At 41.6% G+C, this 22,733-nt stretch overlaps 10 protein-coding genes across 10 annotated transcripts; 6 read left to right on the top strand and 4 right to left on the bottom strand.

The window, feature by feature from the left end:
* Positions 1-152: 152 nt before the first annotated feature.
* Positions 153-3,242, top strand: PEX6 (AAA family ATPase peroxin 6; the record flags this gene model as incomplete). The annotated part of the gene is made up of 1 exon (XM_056225068.1): positions 153-3,242. One exon carries the CDS (start codon positions 153-155, stop codon positions 3,240-3,242), a length of 3,090 nt encoding a protein of 1,029 aa, XP_056078923.1.
* Positions 3,243-3,469: 227 nt separating this feature from the next.
* On the top strand, positions 3,470-4,771 carry RPD3 (histone deacetylase RPD3; the record flags this gene model as incomplete). Its single annotated transcript, XM_056225067.1, has 1 exon — positions 3,470-4,771. The coding sequence occupies one exon, from the start codon at positions 3,470-3,472 to the stop codon at positions 4,769-4,771; it is 1,302 nt and encodes a 433-aa protein (XP_056078922.1).
* Positions 4,772-5,468: 697 nt separating this feature from the next.
* AAD14 (putative aryl-alcohol dehydrogenase) lies at positions 5,469-6,599 on the top strand (the record flags this gene model as incomplete). The annotated part of the gene is made up of 1 exon (XM_056225066.1): positions 5,469-6,599. One exon carries the CDS (start codon positions 5,469-5,471, stop codon positions 6,597-6,599), a length of 1,131 nt encoding a protein of 376 aa, XP_056078921.1.
* A 2,927-nt stretch (positions 6,600-9,526) lies between these two features.
* On the bottom strand, positions 9,527-10,549 carry THI12 (4-amino-5-hydroxymethyl-2-methylpyrimidine phosphate synthase; the record flags this gene model as incomplete). The annotated part of the gene is made up of 1 exon (XM_056225065.1): positions 9,527-10,549. The coding sequence occupies one exon, from the start codon at positions 10,547-10,549 to the stop codon at positions 9,527-9,529; it is 1,023 nt and encodes a 340-aa protein (XP_056078920.1).
* Positions 10,550-11,217: 668 nt separating this feature from the next.
* SNZ2 (pyridoxine biosynthesis protein SNZ2) lies at positions 11,218-12,114 on the bottom strand (the record flags this gene model as incomplete). The annotated part of the gene is made up of 1 exon (XM_056225063.1): positions 11,218-12,114. The coding sequence occupies one exon, from the start codon at positions 12,112-12,114 to the stop codon at positions 11,218-11,220; it is 897 nt and encodes a 298-aa protein (XP_056078919.1).
* Positions 12,115-12,519: 405 nt separating this feature from the next.
* On the top strand, positions 12,520-13,185 carry SNO2 (putative pyridoxal 5'-phosphate synthase; the record flags this gene model as incomplete). Its single annotated transcript, XM_056225062.1, has 1 exon — positions 12,520-13,185. The coding sequence occupies one exon, from the start codon at positions 12,520-12,522 to the stop codon at positions 13,183-13,185; it is 666 nt and encodes a 221-aa protein (XP_056078918.1).
* Positions 13,186-13,535: 350 nt separating this feature from the next.
* Positions 13,536-15,173, bottom strand: SMKI14G0040 (pepsin-like aspartic protease; the record flags this gene model as incomplete). Its single annotated transcript, XM_056225061.1, has 1 exon — positions 13,536-15,173. The coding sequence occupies one exon, from the start codon at positions 15,171-15,173 to the stop codon at positions 13,536-13,538; it is 1,638 nt and encodes a 545-aa protein (XP_056078917.1).
* A 1,642-nt stretch (positions 15,174-16,815) lies between these two features.
* Positions 16,816-17,178, top strand: PAU19 (seripauperin PAU19; the record flags this gene model as incomplete). The annotated part of the gene is made up of 1 exon (XM_056225060.1): positions 16,816-17,178. One exon carries the CDS (start codon positions 16,816-16,818, stop codon positions 17,176-17,178), a length of 363 nt encoding a protein of 120 aa, XP_056078916.1.
* An 832-nt stretch (positions 17,179-18,010) lies between these two features.
* Positions 18,011-18,715, bottom strand: SMKI14G0020 (GNAT family N-acetyltransferase; the record flags this gene model as incomplete). Its single annotated transcript, XM_056225059.1, has 1 exon — positions 18,011-18,715. One exon carries the CDS (start codon positions 18,713-18,715, stop codon positions 18,011-18,013), a length of 705 nt encoding a protein of 234 aa, XP_056078915.1.
* An 879-nt stretch (positions 18,716-19,594) lies between these two features.
* On the top strand, positions 19,595-21,166 carry SMKI14G0010 (uncharacterized protein; the record flags this gene model as incomplete). Its single annotated transcript, XM_056225058.1, has 1 exon — positions 19,595-21,166. The coding sequence occupies one exon, from the start codon at positions 19,595-19,597 to the stop codon at positions 21,164-21,166; it is 1,572 nt and encodes a 523-aa protein (XP_056078914.1).
* Between the last annotated feature and the right edge of the window lie 1,567 nt (positions 21,167-22,733).

The raw sequence follows: 22,733 nt of genomic DNA, 5'->3' as shown, positions 1-22,733 counted from the left end.
ACTAACCGGCGATAATCGCAAAGTACTTCCGAGAAAGTGCGATCATCGGAGACTTACAAACGAGTCATTATAATGGAAGCAAAGAGTGCAACAGTTGAGAAAAGGTTTTAGCGGTGTATTTTCAGTATAGCAACAATTATTGTTACAAAAATATGAAAGCATCGCTTATTTTTAGTCATTCTGGAATATATGCTCCTTGTGGCATTTCTAGGGATATATATCTAGAATACGGTGATAAAGCTGAAAATTTATATGGAACAATTGAATTGCCACGGTATGGTCCAAACTGCGCAACAAACAAAACTGTACAGTGCACATTGGATGATTCATTGCCCTTTTGTAGTATAGTTGTACCTTCCAAATTATTTGGGTTCGTTCCAACACAACCCACCGTAGATTTCTGTTACTTTGAGCTCATACAAAGCAATCGAATACCCGTACTGGAAAGCGTAACATTCATGATTAATGATCAATTATACTCAAAACTAATGGATCTATCGCAAGAGACCCAACAACAACAATTTTTACATTACAAGTATGGCATCAAGTCCGTAGAAACTGTGGTTCATTCTCGAGATATTTTAACATCCAGTCTCTGCCAGATTATAAATTGTACACCTTTTCCACAAGGTTTTATAGATTTTGCTAAAACTGAACTGGTATTGGTCAAGGATGTTGATCAGAAACTAAGAGCTGTAAAATATAGCAACGAAGATGATGAATATGCATTACCTAAAATAGGGACAAATTCTGCTTTGTCCGTTAAGCTTGAACCCCTCCCCTACGCAATTTCGAAAGATTTTCTTCGACCTATACCTCACATCAATGATGACGATTCGATATATGCCTTTACAAACGCTGAGACTCTCTTACGCCTGGATGTCACGAGTGGATCTTTTGTAACAATATCCAATATGGGCTGTATCAGACTAGTCAAGCTGTTTGTTTTATTACTCCCGAATAACTTTGAAAAAAACACAATATACGTACCGCCTAAAGTGAGGGCCAGCTTTCCTGATTGTGATACCGTGACAATTTTAAAGTCAAACATAGGCTATCCAGATATTCCCATTGCTAATGAAGTTTTCATTTCAAGAGTTGGGGGTTGGCTTCAATCTCAAAAATTCCTTCAAAATATTATCCTTAAGGGTCTAAAGAATTTCTTCAGTGACAGTAAAAGAATTCTTTGTCAAGACGATTTGATCCCAATCGCTTTTGATTCTAGTTTGGCTGATGTGGATATAATGGAGGATAACGATGAGACTGATGAAGAAGATGGACTAAGCCAGTACTATAGAAACGATTCGCTTGTATGGTTTATCGTGACAAGCGCAGAATTTGATATCTCCTCTAAAGACAATGCTTATTTTATTGTTGATCCTCATCGCACAAAACTTATTACCACTAATATTATTAACAGAAGACCGTTGTCTTTAAAAAAATGCAATCTTCAGAGATATTATGGATTTGCTGAAGATTTCTATTATGATATGCATACATTCCCTTATGTAAAGCAATTTGTCAATATATTAGAAACCTCTTTCAACTGTTCTCAAAAAGGTATGTCTCTTAGTGCCTCTGTTTTGCTATACTCTACTACTCACAATGTGGGAAAATCTACGATGGTGAGATTTGCTTCAAAATACCTTGGTGTGCATCTATTAGAGATAGATTGCCTTTCACTGACCTCAAATTTAAGACAACTAGATTCAACTTCGAAAATTATTGGTTACATAAGAGCCAAATGCGAAAATGTACTACCATACACTTCTCCCGCTGTAATATTTTTGGCCCACCTGGATTCAATTTTGCTTGATATAAACTCTAACCAAGACACAGAGGCAATAAAACTACAAAAATCCATAAACTTTGAAATGTCCAAACTGTTGACCGATTTTACGTTTAAATTCCCAGGAACTACATTTGTTGGCTCTGTAAATAACATAGATAGTGTCCCTTCCAGTTTTAGATCCCATATGAGATTTGAGATTCTTGTGCCCGTTCCGTCTGAATCACAAAGACTGTGCATTTTTCAATGGTACTTATCTTCATTTGAACTGAACAAAGGTGTACAGAAAAATGTTCCATTATCCCATAAGGACAACATTTCGTTTCCATCACTCTCTTCACATTCTGCCGGTTTAACTCCTTTCGATATTAAATCAATAGTAAAAACAGCACGAATGACGGCTACTACACGGTTTAATCAAGAATTAAGGAAGTTTAAATGGCCCTCTTATTCAATCTCGATAACCCAGGAAGACTTATCGAAAGCTATATCGAAAGCTAGAGACGAATTTTCAGTCTCGATTGGAGCCCCACAAATTCCGAATGTAACCTGGGATGACATAGGTGGCATTGATTCTGTCAAAGGTGAAATACTAGACACAATAGACATGCCTTTAAAACATCCTGAATTATTCACCTCAGGTATGAAGAAGAGAAGTGGTATATTATTTTATGGACCACCTGGTACAGGTAAAACTTTAATGGCTAAGGCTATTGCAACAAATTTTTCTTTGAATTTTTTTAGCGTGAAAGGTCCTGAATTGTTGAACATGTATATCGGTGAAAGTGAAGCTAATGTACGTAGAGTCTTCCAAAAGGCAAGGGAGGCTAAACCTTGTGTTATTTTTTTTGATGAAATTGACTCAGTGGCACCCAAACGTGGCAATCAAGGGGATTCTGGTGGAGTTATGGATCGTATAGTTTCTCAGTTACTAGCCGAGCTGGATGGGATGAGCACCGACTCTGATGGTGTATTCGTTATTGGTGCGACAAATAGGCCAGACTTATTGGATGAGGCATTACTAAGACCAGGAAGATTCGACAAACTGTTATACCTTGGTATACCGGATACCGATGCTAAACAATTGAATATTTTGGAAGCTCTAACCCGTAAATTTGTGCTAGATAGTGATGTGAAACTCAATGAGTTAGCAAATTTATGTCCGTTCAATTACACCGGTGCTGATTTTTATGCTCTTTGTTCGGATGCGATGCTCAATGCCATGTCAAGAATTGCACTCATAGTTGAAAAGAAAGTTTCCCAATACAATGAAAGCGCGAGTGAGATTATTTCTACACGTCGATGGTTTGATAAGATTGCCACAAAAGATGATACTAACGTCGTTGTCAAAATGGAAGACTTCTTGAACGCACAAGAGCAGCTTGCCCCAAGTGTGTCACAGGCTGAACTGAATCATTATGTAATGGTGAGAGCTAATTTTGAAGGCACCTAATTGCTCTGAACTAGAATGGATAAGTGAATTATAATTATGTGTTTATGCCGTAATAGTTATTCTATTCTCTTACCCTCCCTTACTCTTAATAACGGAAGCGATAACAGAAAAAGATATTAGTTAATTTTACATACATGAAAAAATTAAACTAAGTATACATAATGAAAGTTACATAAAACAATTAAGACATCAAAACAGCCAACGGCAACAATCTACTTAACGCGGTAATGGTTTATGAAGCAAAACCCTTTGATCCGATCACGGTAAAATCAAGCAACAAAAGACGCGTTGCTTATTTTTACGATGCAGATGTTGGGAACTATGCGTACGGAGCAGGCCACCCGATGAAGCCACACAGAATAAGAATGGCACATTCTCTTATCATGAATTATGGTCTCTACAAGAAGATGGAAATTTACAGAGCTAAACCGGCAACGAAACAAGAAATGTGTCAGTTCCATACTGACGAGTACATAGATTTTTTGTCGAGGGTCACACCGGATAATTTGGAAATGTTTAAAAGAGAGAGTGTTAAGTTCAATGTTGGAGATGATTGTCCTGTCTTTGATGGTCTCTATGAGTATTGTAGTATATCCGGTGGGGGTTCTATGGAAGGAGCAGCTCGTCTAAATAGGGGCAAGTGTGACGTTGCTGTCAATTATGCAGGTGGTTTACATCATGCAAAAAAATCAGAAGCTTCCGGATTCTGTTACTTAAATGATATAGTACTGGGTATCATTGAACTACTACGATACCACCCCAGGGTTTTGTATATCGATATCGATGTTCATCACGGTGATGGTGTCGAAGAAGCGTTTTATACTACGGATCGTGTCATGACATGTTCTTTCCATAAATATGGTGAGTTTTTTCCTGGCACAGGTGAATTGAGAGACATTGGGGTGGGCACAGGAAAAAACTATGCGGTCAATGTGCCGTTGAGAGATGGTATTGATGATGCTACATATAGATCTGTGTTTGAACCAGTGATAAAGAAGATCATGGAATGGTATCAACCTTCTGCTGTTGTGTTACAATGCGGTGGTGACTCCTTATCGGGTGATCGTCTCGGTTGCTTTAATCTTTCTATGGAAGGTCATGCTAATTGTGTTAACTATGTGAAGTCCTTTGGTATCCCAATGATGGTTGTAGGTGGGGGCGGCTATACTATGAGAAATGTGGCAAGAACATGGTGCTTTGAAACGGGTTTACTAAATAACGTTGTTTTGGACAAAGACTTGCCGTACAATGAGTACTACGAGTACTACGGTCCGGACTATAAACTGAGTGTTAGACCTTCGAATATGTTTAATGTAAATACTCCAGAGTATCTTGACAAAATAATGACCAATATATTTGCAAATTTGGAAAACACAAAGTACGCTCCAAGTGTTCAATTAAATCACACACCGAGGGATGCAGAAGATTTGGGTGACGTTGAAGAAGATTCTGCGGAAGCCAAAGATACGAAGGGCGGTTCGCAGTTTGCAAGGGATCTACATGTTGAACATGACAATGAATTCTATTGAGAAAATAATTGAAAAGTATATACGAACTTAAATAATGTAAAGCAAAAAAGTGAAGTAGAGGAAATGCGCTCAGGGGTACTATTCATTTGTATATGAAAAGGGCAAACTTATGTTTGAAAATGAATGCTAGGAAAATCGTGACTGGCACATTCCCCCTATCCCTTGAAGAAAGGTTCCGTGCTGAAAATGTGTAAATATCAAAATTTCATACTAATAACTTCTATCTTAGATGTACATTAGCACCGCAGGTTGATGCTGACGGCTTAAGTTCGAGCTTAAGTGGTGCCTGAGAAAACAGATTTCCATATCTCAAGTTGACAAGGGATACGAAAGCTTGGCAGCTTCTGTTTCAAGAGGATGGAAGAAGTTACGTAATTACAAACTTTATGTGTCATTCAATCATTTTTCAATTCCTTCATGTTATTACGCATACCCTCATCTGATTGGCTTTCTTCTACTTGCATATATTTTCGCTTTCAATGCTGTACAAAATGAGCAAGCAAATCTCGTACAGACGCCTAACTAAATCTCATTATTTGTTCTTTGGCAATTCCAGGAGCAAAATGATGAAATATATAAAAAATATACAGCGTAAGATGTTTGCTTTTCTTCTTTTCATTAATTGGTTACTAATTGGTTGATCTGATTGTTGATTCTCTAAGGTAAGTTGGTTTATCTCCATAATTATCACGATTCAATGACTGATTTATTTAAACCTCTATCTGAGCCACCTACTGAGCTAGGACGTCTTAGGGTTCTTTCTAAAAGTGCTGGCATTAGAGTTTCTCCTCTCATCTTGGGAGGAGCTTCAATCGGCAATGCGTGGTCAGAATTTATGGGGGCTATGAATAAGGAACAGGCTTTTGAGCTCCTTGATGCTTTTTATGAAGCGGGAGGGAATTGTGTTGATACTGCAAATAGTTATCAAAACGAACAGTCAGAAACTTGGATAGGTGAATGGATGAAATTAAGAAAAGTGCGCGACCAAATTGTTATATGTACCAAGTATACTGGGGATTACAAGAAATATGAAGCAGGTGATGGTAAAAGCGCCAACTACTGTGGTAATCACAGACGCAGTTTGCATGTGAGTGTGAGAGATTCCCTTCGCAAATTGCAAACTGATTGGATCGATATTCTTTATATTCACTGGTGGGATTATATGAGTTCCATTGAAGAAGTTATGGACAGTCTGCACATCCTTGTGCAGCAGGGTAAAGTTCTCTACTTAGGCGTATCTGATACACCTGCCTGGATTGTCTCTGCAGCAAACTACTACGCTACTTCTCACGGGAAAACTCCGTTTAGTGTTTATCAAGGTAAGTGGAATGTATTGAACAGAGATTTTGAACGTGAAATAATACCAATGGCTAGGCATTTTGGTATGGCTCTAGCTCCATGGGATGTTATGGGGGGCGGAAGATTCCAGAGTAAAAAGGCAATGGAAAAGCGGAAGAGGAATGGAGAGGACCTACGTACTTTTGTCGGCGGTCCAGAACAAACAGGTGTTGAGGTTAAAATCAGTGAGGCATTGTCAAAGGTTGCTGAGGAACATGGCACTGAATCTGTTACTGCTATTGCAATTGCATATGTCCGCACTAAAGCAAAACATGTTTTCCCGTTAGTAGGAGGAAGAAAAGTTGAACACCTCAAACAGAATATTAAGGCCCTTAGTATCAAGTTGACACCAGAACAGATAAAATACCTAGAAAGCATTGTTCCTTTCGATGTCGGATTCCCCACAAGCTTAATAGGAGACGACCCAGCTGTTACCAAGAAACTTTCATCCCTCACATCAATGTCTGCCCGGATAACTTTTGAAGATTAATTGAACTTACTGTTTGGTATGTTTATATCGTCTCTTTTCTACAGTCCAAAAAATCACAGCCTTCGCACTAATATCTTTCTAACTGGATGAGTTAATAGTAAGAAGATTATTTTGGGAGAAAAAGGGTAAGAAAATAAAGGCAGGTTGGGAAGCACATAAACGTATCTTACTACACACATATATATTTGTATATAACGGATAGGAGGCAAAGGTTAATGTGAAATCACAAAAAAGGTAAAGGGATGAGGAAAAGTATCTCAACAGTTGACTGTGTGCGTTTAAGCTGGAAGAGCCGATCTCTTGAAGGTACCTTCTTACCTACAATTCGTGAGTGACCATCGATCTTTCAGTTTTTAACGAATCAGAAACTTACATGTTCCAGTCACGATGAATGTTGTACAAAGAAAAAGAGATGTAAGCGTGACATCTTGGGTATTGTATGTAAGATAAGTCGTTGTTCAATTGTGGCTTGAAGTCGACATTTTTTTGGAAGCGTTCACAGGGTCAGATAGAAAGTATTTAAACAAATTGCCATATGTAAAGCTTTTGAATTACCATCTTTTCTTAATTTTGACGGTAGCCTTCGTGGGAGCCATTGATATTTTTTACGAAATTTCTACACAAGAGAGCACTGGACTTTAAGGGCTGGTTAACATGCTGTGGTATTTCACATATTATAACTGTCAGCAACTGCGTTCATTTCAAACATGAAAAACTGTTAGACCCTACCGATTATCCGATTATCAAACAAGAATGTATATGATTTCTAAGGTTCCTTTTGTATTTAGCGACCAGATGATCATCTTTACTTATATACCTGGCAAAGGGTGAGAAGGGGTTTGGAGAAGATGTAACCATGCGGTATAGCAAGTGAAGAGTCTGTGCCGCTATAAAAATTACAGAACCTTGTAGTGGCATTCGACTAATCAGTATGCTTTACCTTCGCCAATGGATAATATTGGCTAATAAATACATAAGACCCATTAAATCAATGGTAAAAATAGCTGCAATCGGCAAGGCTGACTTTCTCCGGGAATGAAAGCTGATAGTAGGCAGGAATTGCATCCCTTCTCTTGAATATTCTATTATACTTGGCGCTCATCAATTGATTTTATTTTTTAGTTTTATCTATATATACATACTTCATAGACGATCCCCACAGTGAAGATTTCAGCCTCAAGAGTGAAAACATCTCGCACACTTCTGAACTGTTTTTTTTTAGAATGCTTTCACCATTGCTATTGATATTTTCAAGCATACTCTATTGCATATACTGCAAGCATAAAAAAAATTATGACTTTCACAAGAGAACGAGAAGATTTGAAAGAACTTGCACCTGCGTTGGTCCCTATATTGCCTCCTTTTGCTACTCCACAAGCATAATAATCCCTCGACCTAGCATTGGTTGCATTGAGAAAGCCCTGCTTACCGCATTCAATCACCATCCCGTCGGGCTCATTGGTTAGAAAACTATCCCACCAGACAATTGAATAACTTGAGTCGTATCCTTTTTTAGCTGTCATCTTCCCTTCAGCTATACCACATTTATAAATAGTTAGTGGTGGGTATGTTTGATTCATAAAACCCTTCTTTCCGCACTTGAACAATAGAGGATTCTCGCCAGTTATATTCATTTCTTTTCTATTGTATATCTTTCTTAATTGCCCATTACCATTACTTTTACACTTCTGATCGAATAGCTGCTGGAAGGGCCTGCTTATAAACGAGAATTATTTCTCTACTGGTTGCAAAATAGTCATCACATCTAACTCAAAAAGAGAAGGATGTAAGACGCCTTCTCATTCCGTAAGAAAATACGCAGGAAGCAAAAGGGTTTTTTTTTAGGCAAATTTCTCGAGAATAGAAGAAGAAGCCTTGTTAATATGATGGGCCCTGAAAAACTTTAAAGATTGTATGTAAGAAGAATCTTGAGCAGTAAAAATGCCCGCAATAATGAAGATATCGTAGAAATTAAGGGTGGGGATTATGAAAGCCCTCCGTGCCAGAAGCCTTTCGGCGTAGTTCTATTCAAGGACACCTGCAGCACTAAAAACAAGGCTATATAATAAATTAATAATTTGTTAGTTAGAGAGGATGATTATCATCTGGGGAGCCTGGTGCAGTGCTAGCGGTGCTTTCTTCTTGCAATAACACAGGGCACAAGCTCTCATAGGCTAGAAATTTTTACATGAGTGGAAGTGACAGAATCCGTGGTTCCTGCAGGTTAAGGAAGGATGCGTATCGGCAGTCTCATAATGTGAGAATTGGGTGAATTTTGAGATGATTGTTGGGATTCCATTGTTGATAAAGGCAATATTATTAGGTGTATAGAATATACTAGAAGTTCTCCTCCAGGATATAGGAATCCAATAACTAGAACTCGTAATTCTACATACTTCTGTATATGCTTTTGAGAGTTGGGTGAATTTTGAGATGATTGTTGGGATTCCATTGTTGATAAAAACAATATTATTTGGTATATAGAATATACTAGAAGTTCTCCTTGAGGATATAGGAATCCAATAAATGGAACTCGTAATTCTACATAATTCTCATAACTTATGTCTTCTTCTAACACCGTATATGATAATGTGCTAGTAGTATGGCCACTACTAGTTGATAGGCGATAGTTGGTTTTCATTCCAACATAATGACAGACATTAAGTAAGAAACAAACCTTAGAATGTGCATGAAAAGCTGTCCTACACAGAGGAAGTTCCTATGAACATCGCACCTGGACATTTAATTACAACCGCAACATTTCCGACAACAGAAAGTGTAAAACAAATAAAGGCAGGTTGGGAGCTCATAAACATATCTTAGTACACACACATATATACATACATATATACTGGGTAGGAAGCAAAAGCTAATGTGGAATCATGAACGAGAAAAGAAACAGCTGCTCAACAGTTGGCGCGGTACGTTTAAGCTGGAAGAGCCAATCTCTTGAAGGTACCTTCTTGTCTACATTTTTCTTGGTGAATGGCCATCAATCTTTGAGCTTCTAATGGATCAGAAACTTCTTCTGGTTCTGGCCAAGATAAGTATTCGTTAGTGTAGTTGGCGACGTAGTCTGGTGGCAAAATGGCCAATCTCTTACCGTAACCGGTAACCTTCTTCCAGTCACGATGGACATTGAACAAAGATGAAGAGAAGTAAGCGTAACATCTTTGGTATTGTTTGTAAGACAGGTCGTTGTTCAATTGAGGCTTGAAGTCGACGTATTCCTTCCAAGCGGCAACTGGGTCGGATAGAACGTAGTCAGTGGCCTTCTTGATGGCGTTCAAGAACTTTCTGACCTTTTCTGGGTTCTTCTTCAAAAATTCGTCGTTACAGATGTAAAGGACGGTACAGAAACAACAGCAACCCAAACAAGCCAACTTGTCAATTCTTAACATCTTAGCATCGGAAGCTGGTCTGCCTTGCTTGGCCAAGTATTCTTCCAATTCGACTTGTTGCATACATTCGATACCAATACCAGCATCGATCTTACCTTCGATGATGTACTTGGCGACGTTCATACCACATCTGACGGCGGTGTAGTCTTCTGGCTTCATACCGTAGTGTTTGGTCAATTCATCGATTTGAATCTTACCGAATTCACCGACGTAACCAATTCTCTTACCCTTTAGAGATTGGAAGTCCTCAGTGATACCGCTGCCCTTCAAGTACAAAACACCAGTGAAAGGTTCGTCCAACAAGGAAGCGACAGAGGTGACTGGGAAGCCACGGGCCTTAGCAGCCAAGGTGTGGATCATGGCCTTCAAACCCATGTCAACCTTACCAGAACCAATCAATTCAGTGACATCGGAAGGGTTGGTTGGCTCTAGGATGGCAAGGTCTAGACCTTGTTCCTTGAAGTAACCCTTGGTTTGAGCCAAGAAGATTGGAATGTGGTATGGAGTTGGTTGCCAGTTCAACAAAAATGTAATCTTATCGGTAGACATATCTGGGAAATGTGTTTACTGTTGATGTGTGGTTATCTTTACAATTGAGAAGAGAGAAGAGAAAGAGAACAAAAACAAGAACACTCTACACAAGAGCTATAATACGAGGTTTATATATGATTCAATGCCAGTGGCTCTGGCAGCTACTAATATATGATGACGTCTTGGTTTTCTCTACCAAAAAGACACGCTGCTTCTTTTGAGTTAATAATAATAGCATTTGGAGACCACTAGCTGAATACTCAACATTCCTCAATAGCACGCAACGTAACATATCGTGGTTGAGAACCGATAAATGCATCAATTCCATGCTGCTTCCTAATGATTTGCTGCATATATGATTAATGCATTGATGCGATTCCCCTAAAAAAATGAGACACCGGATCGCCTAATCGCATACTTCCATGATCCGCAAAGAGAATACACCTGCCTATATAAGCAGCCGTGCCTTTGAACTCGAGACCGCAAGCAGTATGTAGAGAGCATTGGAATGCCAGAACCGTAGAGCAAAAGAACCATGGAGGTTTCGGTCTTGGTTTTGTACGGTAGAATCTCTGTTGAATATTGTATTAAGTTATGATATTGTACAGAATTATGTAATATCTACGATAAGTAAGTGGCTCCCTTTGGGGGAAAAAAGGGAAATGCTATACCAGCGTTGGTCGTGTCTACCACCCGATTTCAGACAATCTTGCGCCGTTTTTGCCACCAGCCTCATTGATTGATTGGATGGAGATACCACCCATCAGATCACCCAAGTCGCTGGACACTTGTAGTAGTTTTTCTGGGTTGTCGTAGTGTGTTGTCGCTTCAACAATGGCGCCAGCTAGCTTTTGAGGGTCTGAGGACTTGAATATACCAGAACCAACAAATACACCCTCACAGCCCAATTGCATCAGTAAAGCTGCGTCAGCTGGAGTGGCCACGCCACCGGCAGCAAAGTTGACCACGGGCAGTTTGCCCTTTTCTAGTGTAGACTTCAATAGTTCGACCGGTACCCTTAATTCAGCGGCCTTTGCTGCGAAGTCTGCTTCGTTTTTCAAAGTCTCTTTGTACTGTTGGATCTCTGCTTTGATCTTGGTGATGTGCTTGACAGCCTCGGAAACGTCACCAGTACCAGCTTCTCCCTTGGTACGGATCATTGCGGCACCCTCGTTTATTCTTCTCAATGCTTCACCGAGATCCTTGGCACCGCAAACAAATGGGACCTTGTAGTTATTCTTTTCAATGTGGTGTGTCCAATCGGCTGGAGTCAAGACTTCACTTTCGTCAATGTAATCTACTTGTAGTGCCTCCAAGATCTGTGCTTCCACAAAGTGGCCGATACGGACCTTAGCCATCACTGGAATCGAAACAGCAGCCATGATTTCCTTGATCATGTGTGGGTCTGACATACGGCACACTTGCCCAGATTTACGCATATCGGCTGGGATACGTTCCAAGGCCATAACAGCACAAGCACCTGCTCTTTCAGCAATGATGGCCTGTTCAGGTGTGACCACGTCCATGATTACACCACCCTTTAACATTTGGGCTAAACCAGCTTTCACCTTGAATTCTGACATTTTTTCTTGTTTTCTTTCTTCTTGTTCTATTTGATATCTGCAGTTGCTATGGCTCTGTTGCAGAAATGAGGTAACCGTGAAAAACCTATCAAGTAATTGAAAAGCAGAGCAGTCTTATATGACTACAAACGTTGTCCACAAGGGCATGCAAAATGGTTTCGTTTTCCTGTTTTATATGCTCATTTTTCGATTCACATGATATACTATTATTGCGATCGTTATTATGTCATTAAACGGCGCGTCGCCGTGCGCGATTGGAAACTGTAAGAATAGTTGAAAAATAGCACTCTGACTCTGAATAATCATCCATTGATAAAAGCCCACTTTATTGGTGAGCGGAATGCACTCTCGTCATCTAGAATTCAGTGGTGTCAAACAACGAAGTAAGCAAAATAACTCTCAAGCATGTCCATCGTAATTGGAGTACTGGCACTACAAGGTGCGTTTATAGAACACATACGACACGTGGAAAAATGTATAGACGAAAACAAAGATCAATATAACGCAGAATTATCGGTGATTGCGGTGAGAGATAACAACCAGCTATCAAAATGTGACGCATTGATCATACCTGGTGGAGAGTCTACCGCAATGTCTCTTATCGCTCAAAGAACAGGGTTCTACAACGATCTTCACACGTTTGTGCACAACCCAAACAAGGTGATCTGGGGCACGTGCGCAGGACTGATATATCTTTCTCAACAGTTATCCAATGAAGCTGACTTGGTCCAGACGTTGAACCTGCTGAAAGTTAGAGTGAAAAGAAATGCCTTTGGAAGACAAGCCCAGTCTTCCTCTCGGATCTGTGACTTTTCAGGCTTTATTCCAAACTGTCACGACTTCCCTGCAACGTTTATACGGGCGCCTGTGATAGAAGAAGTGCTGGATCCAGAGAACGTCCAGGTCCTATACAAACTGGACGGAAAAGATAACAGTGACCAAGAGCTCATTGTTGCGGCAAAGCAAAATGACAATGTTCTTGCCACATCATTTCATCCGGAACTAGCAGAGACCGATACGCGATTTCACGATTGGTTCATTAGAGAGTTTGTATTGAGAAAGCTGCAATAAACACAAGTGAGTGTCAAAGCTGCCATTTCAAAGAGGAAGATGCACAGGTCAGCATGCTAGAGTTCCATAAATATATATACATATAGAACTTTGCCTTTTCACCCAGGCACTTCATACAATGTTGGACTCCTATCATAATTTGTATCTTTAAATAAAGGTGTTCATTGATCTTTATATCCCTGATTTTGTTGTCTCCTCCCGGATCCGAAACCTAAACATAAAAAAAAATACAAAGTTGCGTTGCGCTATAGAACTTTTTGATACGTAGTGACACACCTTGAATTTAGATGTCAAGGTCACAGTGCAGGGCCTGATATAGCAAAAGTACCTTTTCCCTCCACCAGAGCTTTTTACAAGAGGAAATAAGATAAGAAAGAAGCCAAAGAAAAAGGAAAAGATGATTGGTAGAGCCTATCGCCGGCGTTATGCTTTTCTGTAGTTGTTTCAGCTGAGCGGCTGCTGCTGCTGCTGCTGCTGCTGCTACTGTCACTACCACCGCTACTGTCACTACTACTAACAACCGCAGTGGCAACTAACGATTGATACTCTGAATACCCTGAATAGGAGGTCCAACTGACGTTGTAGAAATCTCCTGTTCCGATGGGGCTGCCTGGTGTATACACCCACGTACTAGAGTATCCGGGAGCTCGGATGGCACCCGGAACTCTGTCAGAGATAACCTCAATCTCTTCTTTTTTATCGTCAAAACTAGCCTGCGCAATAGAAACCTCGTGACTTTCCAAGTCAAAGACAACATATGCGTCAACAAGAAATGCGTCTCCTAACACGAATCCTGAGTCAGCGGCTTCAATGTTCAGAAGACAGTGGTCCTTCGTCCGTGTCACAAAATTGGATATGTTTGCCGATATATTGAATCCTCCAAAATCAATAGACAGTAGAGTATCCTTTACTTTTGAACAATCAAAGGTGTAGCCTTGATCGCCAGAACTGTACTTTCCGTCAAAACTTTTACCGATTGCATGTGCAACTTCAGTAGGCAGACTAGAATAGGTGGTACCAGAATCAAACAACACCGGGAATCGGACCTTCGACACAGTTTTGTTTCCAGAGTCGCCATTCAAAACCGCGACGCTCTGCGCTGTAACAAACATTCCTGGACTCACTGAATCGAGGGTATCGTAAGCCTGCAGCATAGGCAGGGTGTAAAGCTGCCCCGAGTATTTGCTTTTGTCGACTGCTCCGAACAGGATGCTTCCGAAATGTGCTTTAGGTTCATTCAGAAACAAGGAATATGCTATCTTCTCAATCTTTCCGTGGCTTTTCAGTGCCATTGGAAAGTTTTCATATTCAAAGGGGGTCGTGTTATAGGCTCCTCCAAGCGAATGTGTATTTTCTCCAGCAGGAAGTGATATGCCCAGAATACCACCTTGGTTTTCTGTGTTGTTGGCCACTCCAAACGAAAAACTTTCTAGCGTAATATTACCTAAAGAAACAACGTCTGTTCCATACGTGCCTCTGTAATACGTACCATCGCCGTAAGTCTCATCGAACTGAGTGTCATTGTACTTGAAAGTAGAGGAGTTTCCGACACTGAATGTGCCCCAGTAGGCACAAAGAGTACTGTAACTCTCCGACGATATAGTGGAAGAAGGAAGCTCGGTGGCAGTTGCTGTGAGCTCGTAATTGTCGGTCGAAGCGTAGCCTGACCCGTAAGACATCAATACGCAATATGGACTATCAGCATCATTTACATACATATCAGAAGAGCCAGTGTCTAACTGAAGGTACGCGGTTTGGGGAGGGGTTCCGATTTCCACCTTGACGACGTACATTCCTACGGCATTAATCAAAGTCGAATTCAGGACGTCATCTCTTTTGAAAACGTTAGATACATCTTGCGAGCCCATTCCTGGGACATTTGCTAGCTTTTGAACGGGAAACCTGACGTAAGAGTCTGAGGAAGAACCCAAAACAGCCTGAGAATAGGCCAAAGATAACGCTAACGATAGAAGAGGGAACAGCTGCATACTGGTAATATTGCGTCGCCCTTCGAATACTTTTGGATGTGCGGATACAAGTTTAGAAACTTTTCAACCACGGAAAGAAGAAGTGAGCGAATAATACGCTCGAGCACTGTCAGACATGGCAACATTTAGGACCCTTATATAGTCTTAACTTTGAAAGCAGATCCAAAAGCTTAAGTCCTCAAAGGGCGGTGGTTGCATGGGGCTAGCGCAACTAATTTAGACAAAGTTTGGCTTCCTTGGCAGTTGCACAAGACATTTTGCAGCAGTGAGCGACAGGGTCGTCGACTTGGATCCTTAACCCCCTAGATAGGGTATTATTGCCTTTCATTTTTTCTTTGTAGCGGAAACTTTCGGAGTTTTTTCGAGGATAACTTGTAAGGAAGGAGGACAGCTTGCAGCGAATAACTGATGGATAGGCTTTCGCTTTCGCTTGAGTTTTGCGTTTGGTCTAAGCTGCCTAATCTATACTGTAAGATGAATGCATTGAGCCAACAAAGTGCGAGAAAAAAGTTGCTTTTTGGCATGCAATCTTTATCATCTCGAGGTTTTTCACAAGGCAGACGGTTATAGCTTCCCCACCAAATATGACCACCTAACCGCCTCGAAAAAAACCTTGGCGACTCCGCTGGCCCTCCTAGCAACCTTCACCGGATTCGGGTTCTGTTTCAGAAGGAAGTAGGCTCAAAGTTGACGAATGCAGCATCTAAATGAGCAACAGTAACTTGCAATGCTTTGACTCTTTGGAGGCTGCTGCTCTACCGTTGAAATAGCAACTTGTCTCGTTCAATCCGCTCATTTATTCAGCAGGTGATTTGATAGTGTAGTAGTTTTCTTGGATGGAACAGAGTTAGGTACTCAAGGGTTAGCAAGATTGATGTTGGCTTGAACATACACGTTTCCATTTATGGGTCAAGTGCCTATATATGGCGCACTATTCAGATCAGATGCAAGATCGTGTTACTGTTTCGTGTGGCCAAATGGCGAGTACTTCTGCCCAATCGTTCTCTTTTCATGCGCGTGGCCTCTTGAGCAGGTATATGTTTGTGATAGGAAGACGTATAGACTTGTTGAGTTATGATTAGAGTATGAAGGATTCCAGCATTGGCATACTGAAGTACATGCCAATACGCCGAGCCGTAGACCCTAGAAATATACGAGATCAACAGATGATTCCTATTTCATTTTAGCTGGGGAAAAGGAACAGTATGGGACCTATTTTCCGTGGAATCGTTTAGTGCAAACATACGGAGCCTGGCTTAGACAATAAGCTTCTGAACGAGGGTCCAACCAAGTTCAGATATTCTCTAACCTGGGCACCCCTATAGCGTCGATCTCGGATTGCGCGCATACGAATACACACACAGGCACCGTAAATAGACATTGATATACGAGTTTATGAAGAATGCGTGAGTCGTTCAAGAAGAAATGCATTTCTATAGTTACGGCGGATAAGGTGCTCTAGATGAGATATGTAGGATCTTGGGGTGAGAAAAGAGTGTCAGTCAGTGGTTCGTTTGGGCAGCACCAGCTGGTGAAGGAATTTGTATAAATAGGGCTGCTATGGTCACCTATCTGTGAATATTCCGTCCTTACCTTACTCATATGTAAGTCCATATCACCACTAAGAAACAAAACAAACACAATGGTCAAATTAACTTCAATTGCCGCTGGTGTCGCTGCCATTGCTGCCGGTGCCTCCGCCACCACCACTCTAGCTCAATCCGACGAAAGAGTCAACCTGGTTGAGTTGGGTGTCTACGTCTCCGATATCAGAGCTCATTTGGCCCAATATTACTTGTTCCAAGCCGCCCACCCAACTGAAACATACCCAGTCGAAGTTGCTGAAGCTGTCTTCAACTACGGTGATTTCACCACCATGTTGACCGGTATTGCCCCAGACCAAGTGACCAGAATGATCACTGGTGTGCCATGGTACTCCACCAGATTAAAGCCAGCTATCTCCAAGGCTCTATCTAAGGATGGTATCTACACTGTCGCCAAATAGAGACAGACGCCTTTACGAACGAAATTCTATAGACATTGAGTAACGAAAAAAACAAAAAAAGCTTTTTTTTTCTGCCATGAAAACAGTTTATTATATGTAAATGTATATTAATATTATAAACCTGCCTGACAAATGCTGTGCATATACCATTAGCCGGAGTACAATGAGCCTCGAGACGACATTCTTTTCTGCTGCAGTGTAATATTCTGTTGTGCGCTCCACTTCTAAGCAGAGTGAGACTGTGCATATATATATACGTATAGAAGGACTGGCATCCAAATCGAAGAATATTGAAGCTGGTAATGAATGTATATTTCCACATGAAAGGGCTTGTTCTTTTTTCAAAGTCTCGGCGCGGAGTCATTCGCAGTTTATGTGTCACTCACAATTAAGGTTGGTAGGTAGATCAGGGTCTGTGCGAGTCAGTCATAGCAATGCAACATTCATATCTGGTTCTTTGAGAATGATCGCGGTGCCCCGTCAGATATCGTATGTATCCACTAGGTAGAAGATGGAAGAAGAGGGAAGAAGAGGTACGAATAGCACTCTGAATGACAGGTAATGCAGGCGCTACGTTCCATGATGTGTATTAAAATGTTGGGAGCCAAAAACAATGTCAGTATCAACTTTGGAGTTGGTGTGGCATGTTCGAAGGAGGGTTTTTGTCCTCTACTGTCATTCCGGTTTAAACGAGAGCATGATTGCAACTTGGTTCCTCGTTGTGGAAGAGGAAGTCGCGGATACACATGCCTGTGAAATACATTGTAATCTATAAATTTGATAACCGAATAGTGCTATCTATATATCCCTTGCATATAATCGATCAGTCTTTTTACAAGCCTTCTCTTATTGTAGCCAATCCTCTCTTCTGTCTACCATCCTCAAAGTTTTCCCCGTCTAACCATTGCTCGAATGCTTTACGGATGTTCATCCATTCTTTGTCGATTATTGAGAACCACTGGGTGTCTCGAGTCCGACCCTTGTACACGACCACTTGCCGAAAGGTTCCCTCGTGCTTGAACCCCAGGCGCATCGCCGCCCTCCTGGATGGCCCATTTAGACTATCGCACTTCCACTCGTATCTCCTGTACTGTAAAACGTCAAACACATATTTCATCAAAAGGAATTGGGCCTCAGTAGCGATTACTGTCTTCTGTAACTCCGGTGAAAAAACTACATATCCAACTTCAAGCGAACCATTGGCTTCATCGATCCTTATGAGGCAAAGTGTACCAACGGCACAGCCAGTCCTTTCATGAATAATTGCGTAAGGCACGGTGTCTTCAGTTTCATTAAGTTCATCGATGAACTGTAGGTATTCGTCGACGTTGTTGAACGGACCGACAGGCAAATATGTCCACAAGCGTTGACCCGCTTTAGCATACGCACTAAAGAGCTGCAATCCGTGCTTTTCCTTGTCAAGCGGTTCCAGTCTACAGTGGTTGCCTTTCAAGACGACTTCTTGTGGGAAGACCCTGGTTGTCCAGCCATCGACGTCTGCACCGACTTCTTGCCCAAACTCATTTATATTCGCCATACTTTTTCTTATTGAAGGGCTCTACATCCACTTTCGAGACCGAGAAGCTGTTGGATACGCTGACCCAGGAATATGGCTCGAGCAATGCATTAATCACGAAAAGCGTGTTACACTAGCGCCAAATCTACGGATACACAAGAGGCACTAACCCTCGCGAACAGATGCAATTAAGTCTATTTAACGAAGGCCGTAGCAACGTTACAACAGGGTGTAATAATAGCTTGATCGAGATAATGTAATATTTGCTGTTACAATAGTTCCAAGCTCAGCGAACGTGAGAGAAGCCAAAGAGAATTAAACCTAACTCACATGCACATCACAGCCTGAAATGTATGTATCTCGGCCGCTCATACCAAGACCGCGTCCGATCGAGAGAGCAAAGAGTCATGTCCTACTGCAAGCGATGGATCGGACACCTTCTGTGACACTATTATGACCATAGCTGGTCTATAGGTGCAGTCACGAATCCGGCCTATTTCTTCAATAACTGTCTGTCTACTAGTGATTAATCTCCGTTTCCTTATTGAAATTTGGGTTTGTTTTCAGCGATGGATTGTGAGTCGCGCGGGCGGGCCGGGCCGTTTTCTTTTCCTGAAAAATAACGAGAAAGAGCAAGAGAAAAAAAGTATAAATAGTGCACTGTTTTCCCATTTGACGTTTAGTGAAAAACTTTTTCTGAAAACTTTCTGCTGAGCATTTAGGCGGAGAATCTTGGTGGACTTTCTCAGTTTTATGGGCCTGTGTATTTTAGCTGGCGTACTGGGAACTTTTTTCTTCTCTTATTATTTATGTACGTAAACTCTAAAAGACTCTTTTACTGTCATCAACGCATTAAGTATCATTGCTGCAATTGATAACTCTGAAAACACGTAAAAAACAATGGCTGCTATTAGAGAGTACACGACTGCTTCGGAAGTTGCCAAGAGGATGCCTCGACTGGATGGTTTGTCAGTCCAGGAACTGATGGACTCCAAGACCAGAGGTGGGTTGACTTATAACGATTTTTTGGTCTTGCCAGGCTTGGTCGACTTCCCGTCCTCTGAGGTTAGCCTGGAGACTAAGTTGACCAGGAATATCAATTTGAAGACCCCGTTCGTTTCCTCTCCAATGGACACTGTTACCGAATCAGAGATGGCCATCTTCATGGCTCTGTCGGGTGGTATTGGTTTCATTCACCATAACTGCGCTCCCGAGGAGCAAGCTGCCATGGTCAGAAGAGTCAAGAACTATGAAAATGGGTTTATTGACAACCCTGTAGTGATTTCTCCAACGACCACGGTTGGTGAAGCTAAGAGCATGAAGGAGAAGTATGGGTTTGCAGGCTTCCCTGTGACGGAAGATGGCAAGAGAAATGCGAAGTTGGTGGGTGTCATCACTTCTCGTGATATACAATTCGTTGAGGACGACTCTTTACTCGTTCAGGATGTCATGACCAAGAACCCTGTTACCGGTTTACAGGGTATTACCTTGTCTGAGGGTAATGATATTTTAAAGAAAACCAAAAAGGGTAAGCTGTTGATTGTTGACGACAGGGGTCATTTGATATCCATGCTTTCCAGGACTGACTTGAAGAAGAACGAAAACTTCCCGTTAGCTTCCAAGTCTGGCAGCAGCAAGCAATTGCTATGCGGTGCTTCTGTAGGCACTATGGACTCTGATAGGGAGAGACTAGGCCTGTTGGTGGAAGCTGGCTTGGACGTGGTTATCTTAGATTCATCGCAAGGCAACTCGATTTTCCAGTTGAACATGCTCGAATGGGTGAAAGAGAGTTTCCCAGGGTTGGAAGTCATCGCTGGTAACGTTGTCACCAGGGAACAAGCTGCCAATTTGGTTGCTGCCGGTGCGGATGGTCTGAGAATCGGTATGGGAACTGGCTCTATTTGTATCACTCAAGAAGTTATGGCTTGTGGTAGGCCACAAGGTACAGCCGTCTACAACGTGTGTGAATTTGCCAACCAGTTCGGTGTTCCATGTATGGCTGACGGTGGTGTTCAAAACATCGGCCATATCATGAAGGCCTTGGCGCTTGGGTCGTCTACTGTTATGATGGGTGGTATGTTGGCTGGTGCTACCGAATCGCCCGGTGATTATTTCTATCAAGATGGTGAACGATTAAAGGTGTATCGTGGGATGGGTTCCATTGATGCGATGCAAAAGACCGGTAGCAAGGGCAATGCCTCGACCTCTCGTTACTTTTCTGAAAGCGACAGCGTTTTGGTTGCGCAAGGTGTGGCGGGTGCAGTGGTTGACAAAGGATCCATTAAGAAGTTTATTCCGTATTTGTACAACGGGCTGCAACATTCGTGTCAGGACATTGGTTGCAAGACGCTAACTCTATTGAAGGAGAATGTGCAAAGAGGCAAAGTCAGATTTGAATTCAGAACGGCATCTGCTCAAGTGGAAGGTGGTGTGAATAACTTATACTCTTATGAAAAACGTCTACATAACTAAATGGTGGCTTTGAATATTGAAGTGGTAGTAGTACGTGTATTTGTTAACATAAGATTATTGGACACATTATTATTTATTATTATAAATTAGTCGTACTTCTTAGGTGAGAACAATATAGCAGAAGAATTATATGTGCATATGAATCGATGTAAATCATGAGAAAATATTTATGTTTGGGTGATTTAATGGGTGATTTTTTGAGATTGTGATAAATATATGTATATAATGAGTAGACAGAATTTGGCAAAATACGTTATATTAGATGCAAGTAAGTGCATATATATGATATTTGGGTCCGTAGAATACATAATAAACACAAAAATGGAAATAAAAGTGGGTTTTATGGGTAAATGGCACAGGGTGTGAAGTGCTGAGGTAAGTGCCGTGTATGGTGATGTATGGTGATGTATAGTGGTAACCATGGCAACTGAGTGAAAGGTGAAGATGAGGATGAGGAGCAGTGTGGCAGTGTGACAGTAGGGGAGTTGGGTAAGATGAGTAGGATGGGAGTAGTTTATTCTTAGCATCCGTAGGCGTATGGAGAGCTGTTATGGAGAAGAAGAGGGCATGGTAGGTGTTGATATTGTGGTGAGGTAGCTAGGTGTGGTTAGAGGTGGGATGGGGAGTAGTGGTAGGGTATGATGTTAGGTATGATTGTTTACATTTGGATGTTTACATATGATTGTTTACATTTGGATGTTTACATATGATTGTTTACATATGATTGTTTACATTTGGATGTTTACATATTATGTTAGGTATGTTGTAGAGGTAGATGGTAGATGGTAGGATAAGTGGAAGTGGTGGTTGGTGGTAGATATGGAGTAGTGATGAGATGTGAAGGATGGCAGATGGAGAGTGTAGGCAGTGGAGGAGCAGGTAGGGTAAGCTAAGGCAGTGGGGTTGGAGTTGGAGAGGTAGGGTTAGACAGCGACGTAGGGCTGATAGTAGGGTTAGAGATAGGGTAAGTAAGTGTGTACTTCTCGTGATGGTGATGGTGATGGTGATGGTAGTGATGGTGATGGTGATGGTGATGGTGATGGTGATGGTGACAGTGATGGTGATGATGATGGTAGTGATGGTGGGTGTGGTAGTGATAGTGATGGTAGTGATAGTGGTAGTGGTAGTGATGGTGATGGTGGGTGTGGGTGATAGTGGTGATGGTAGTGATAGGGTTAGTGGTAGTGATGGTAGTGATGGTGATGATGGTAGTGATGATGGTAGTGATGGTGGTGATGTGTGGGTGTGATGGTGATGGTGATGGTGATGGTGGTAGTGATGGTGATGGTGATAGTGATGATGGTGATGGTGATGATGGTGATGGTCATGATGATGATGGTGATGATAGTGATGGTGACAGTGATGGTTATGGTTATGGTGATAGTGATAGTGATAGTGATAGTGATAGTGATAGTAGGTGTGTGTGTGTGTGGGTGTGATGGTATTGATAGTGATGGTGATGGGTGGAGTGTGGTGTGGGTGTGGGTGTGGTGTGTGGGTGTGTGGGTGTGGGTGTGGGTGTGGTGTGGGTGTGGTGTGTGGGTGTGGGTGTGGGTGTGGGGTGTGG

This window comes from Saccharomyces mikatae (assembly GCF_947241705.1).
Source record: "Saccharomyces mikatae IFO 1815 strain IFO1815 genome assembly, chromosome: 14".
Lineage (NCBI taxonomy): Eukaryota > Fungi > Ascomycota > Saccharomycetes > Saccharomycetales > Saccharomycetaceae > Saccharomyces > Saccharomyces mikatae.
Note: the sequence above shows the minus strand (reverse complement) of the source record. Positions and strands in the feature narration are given on the sequence as shown.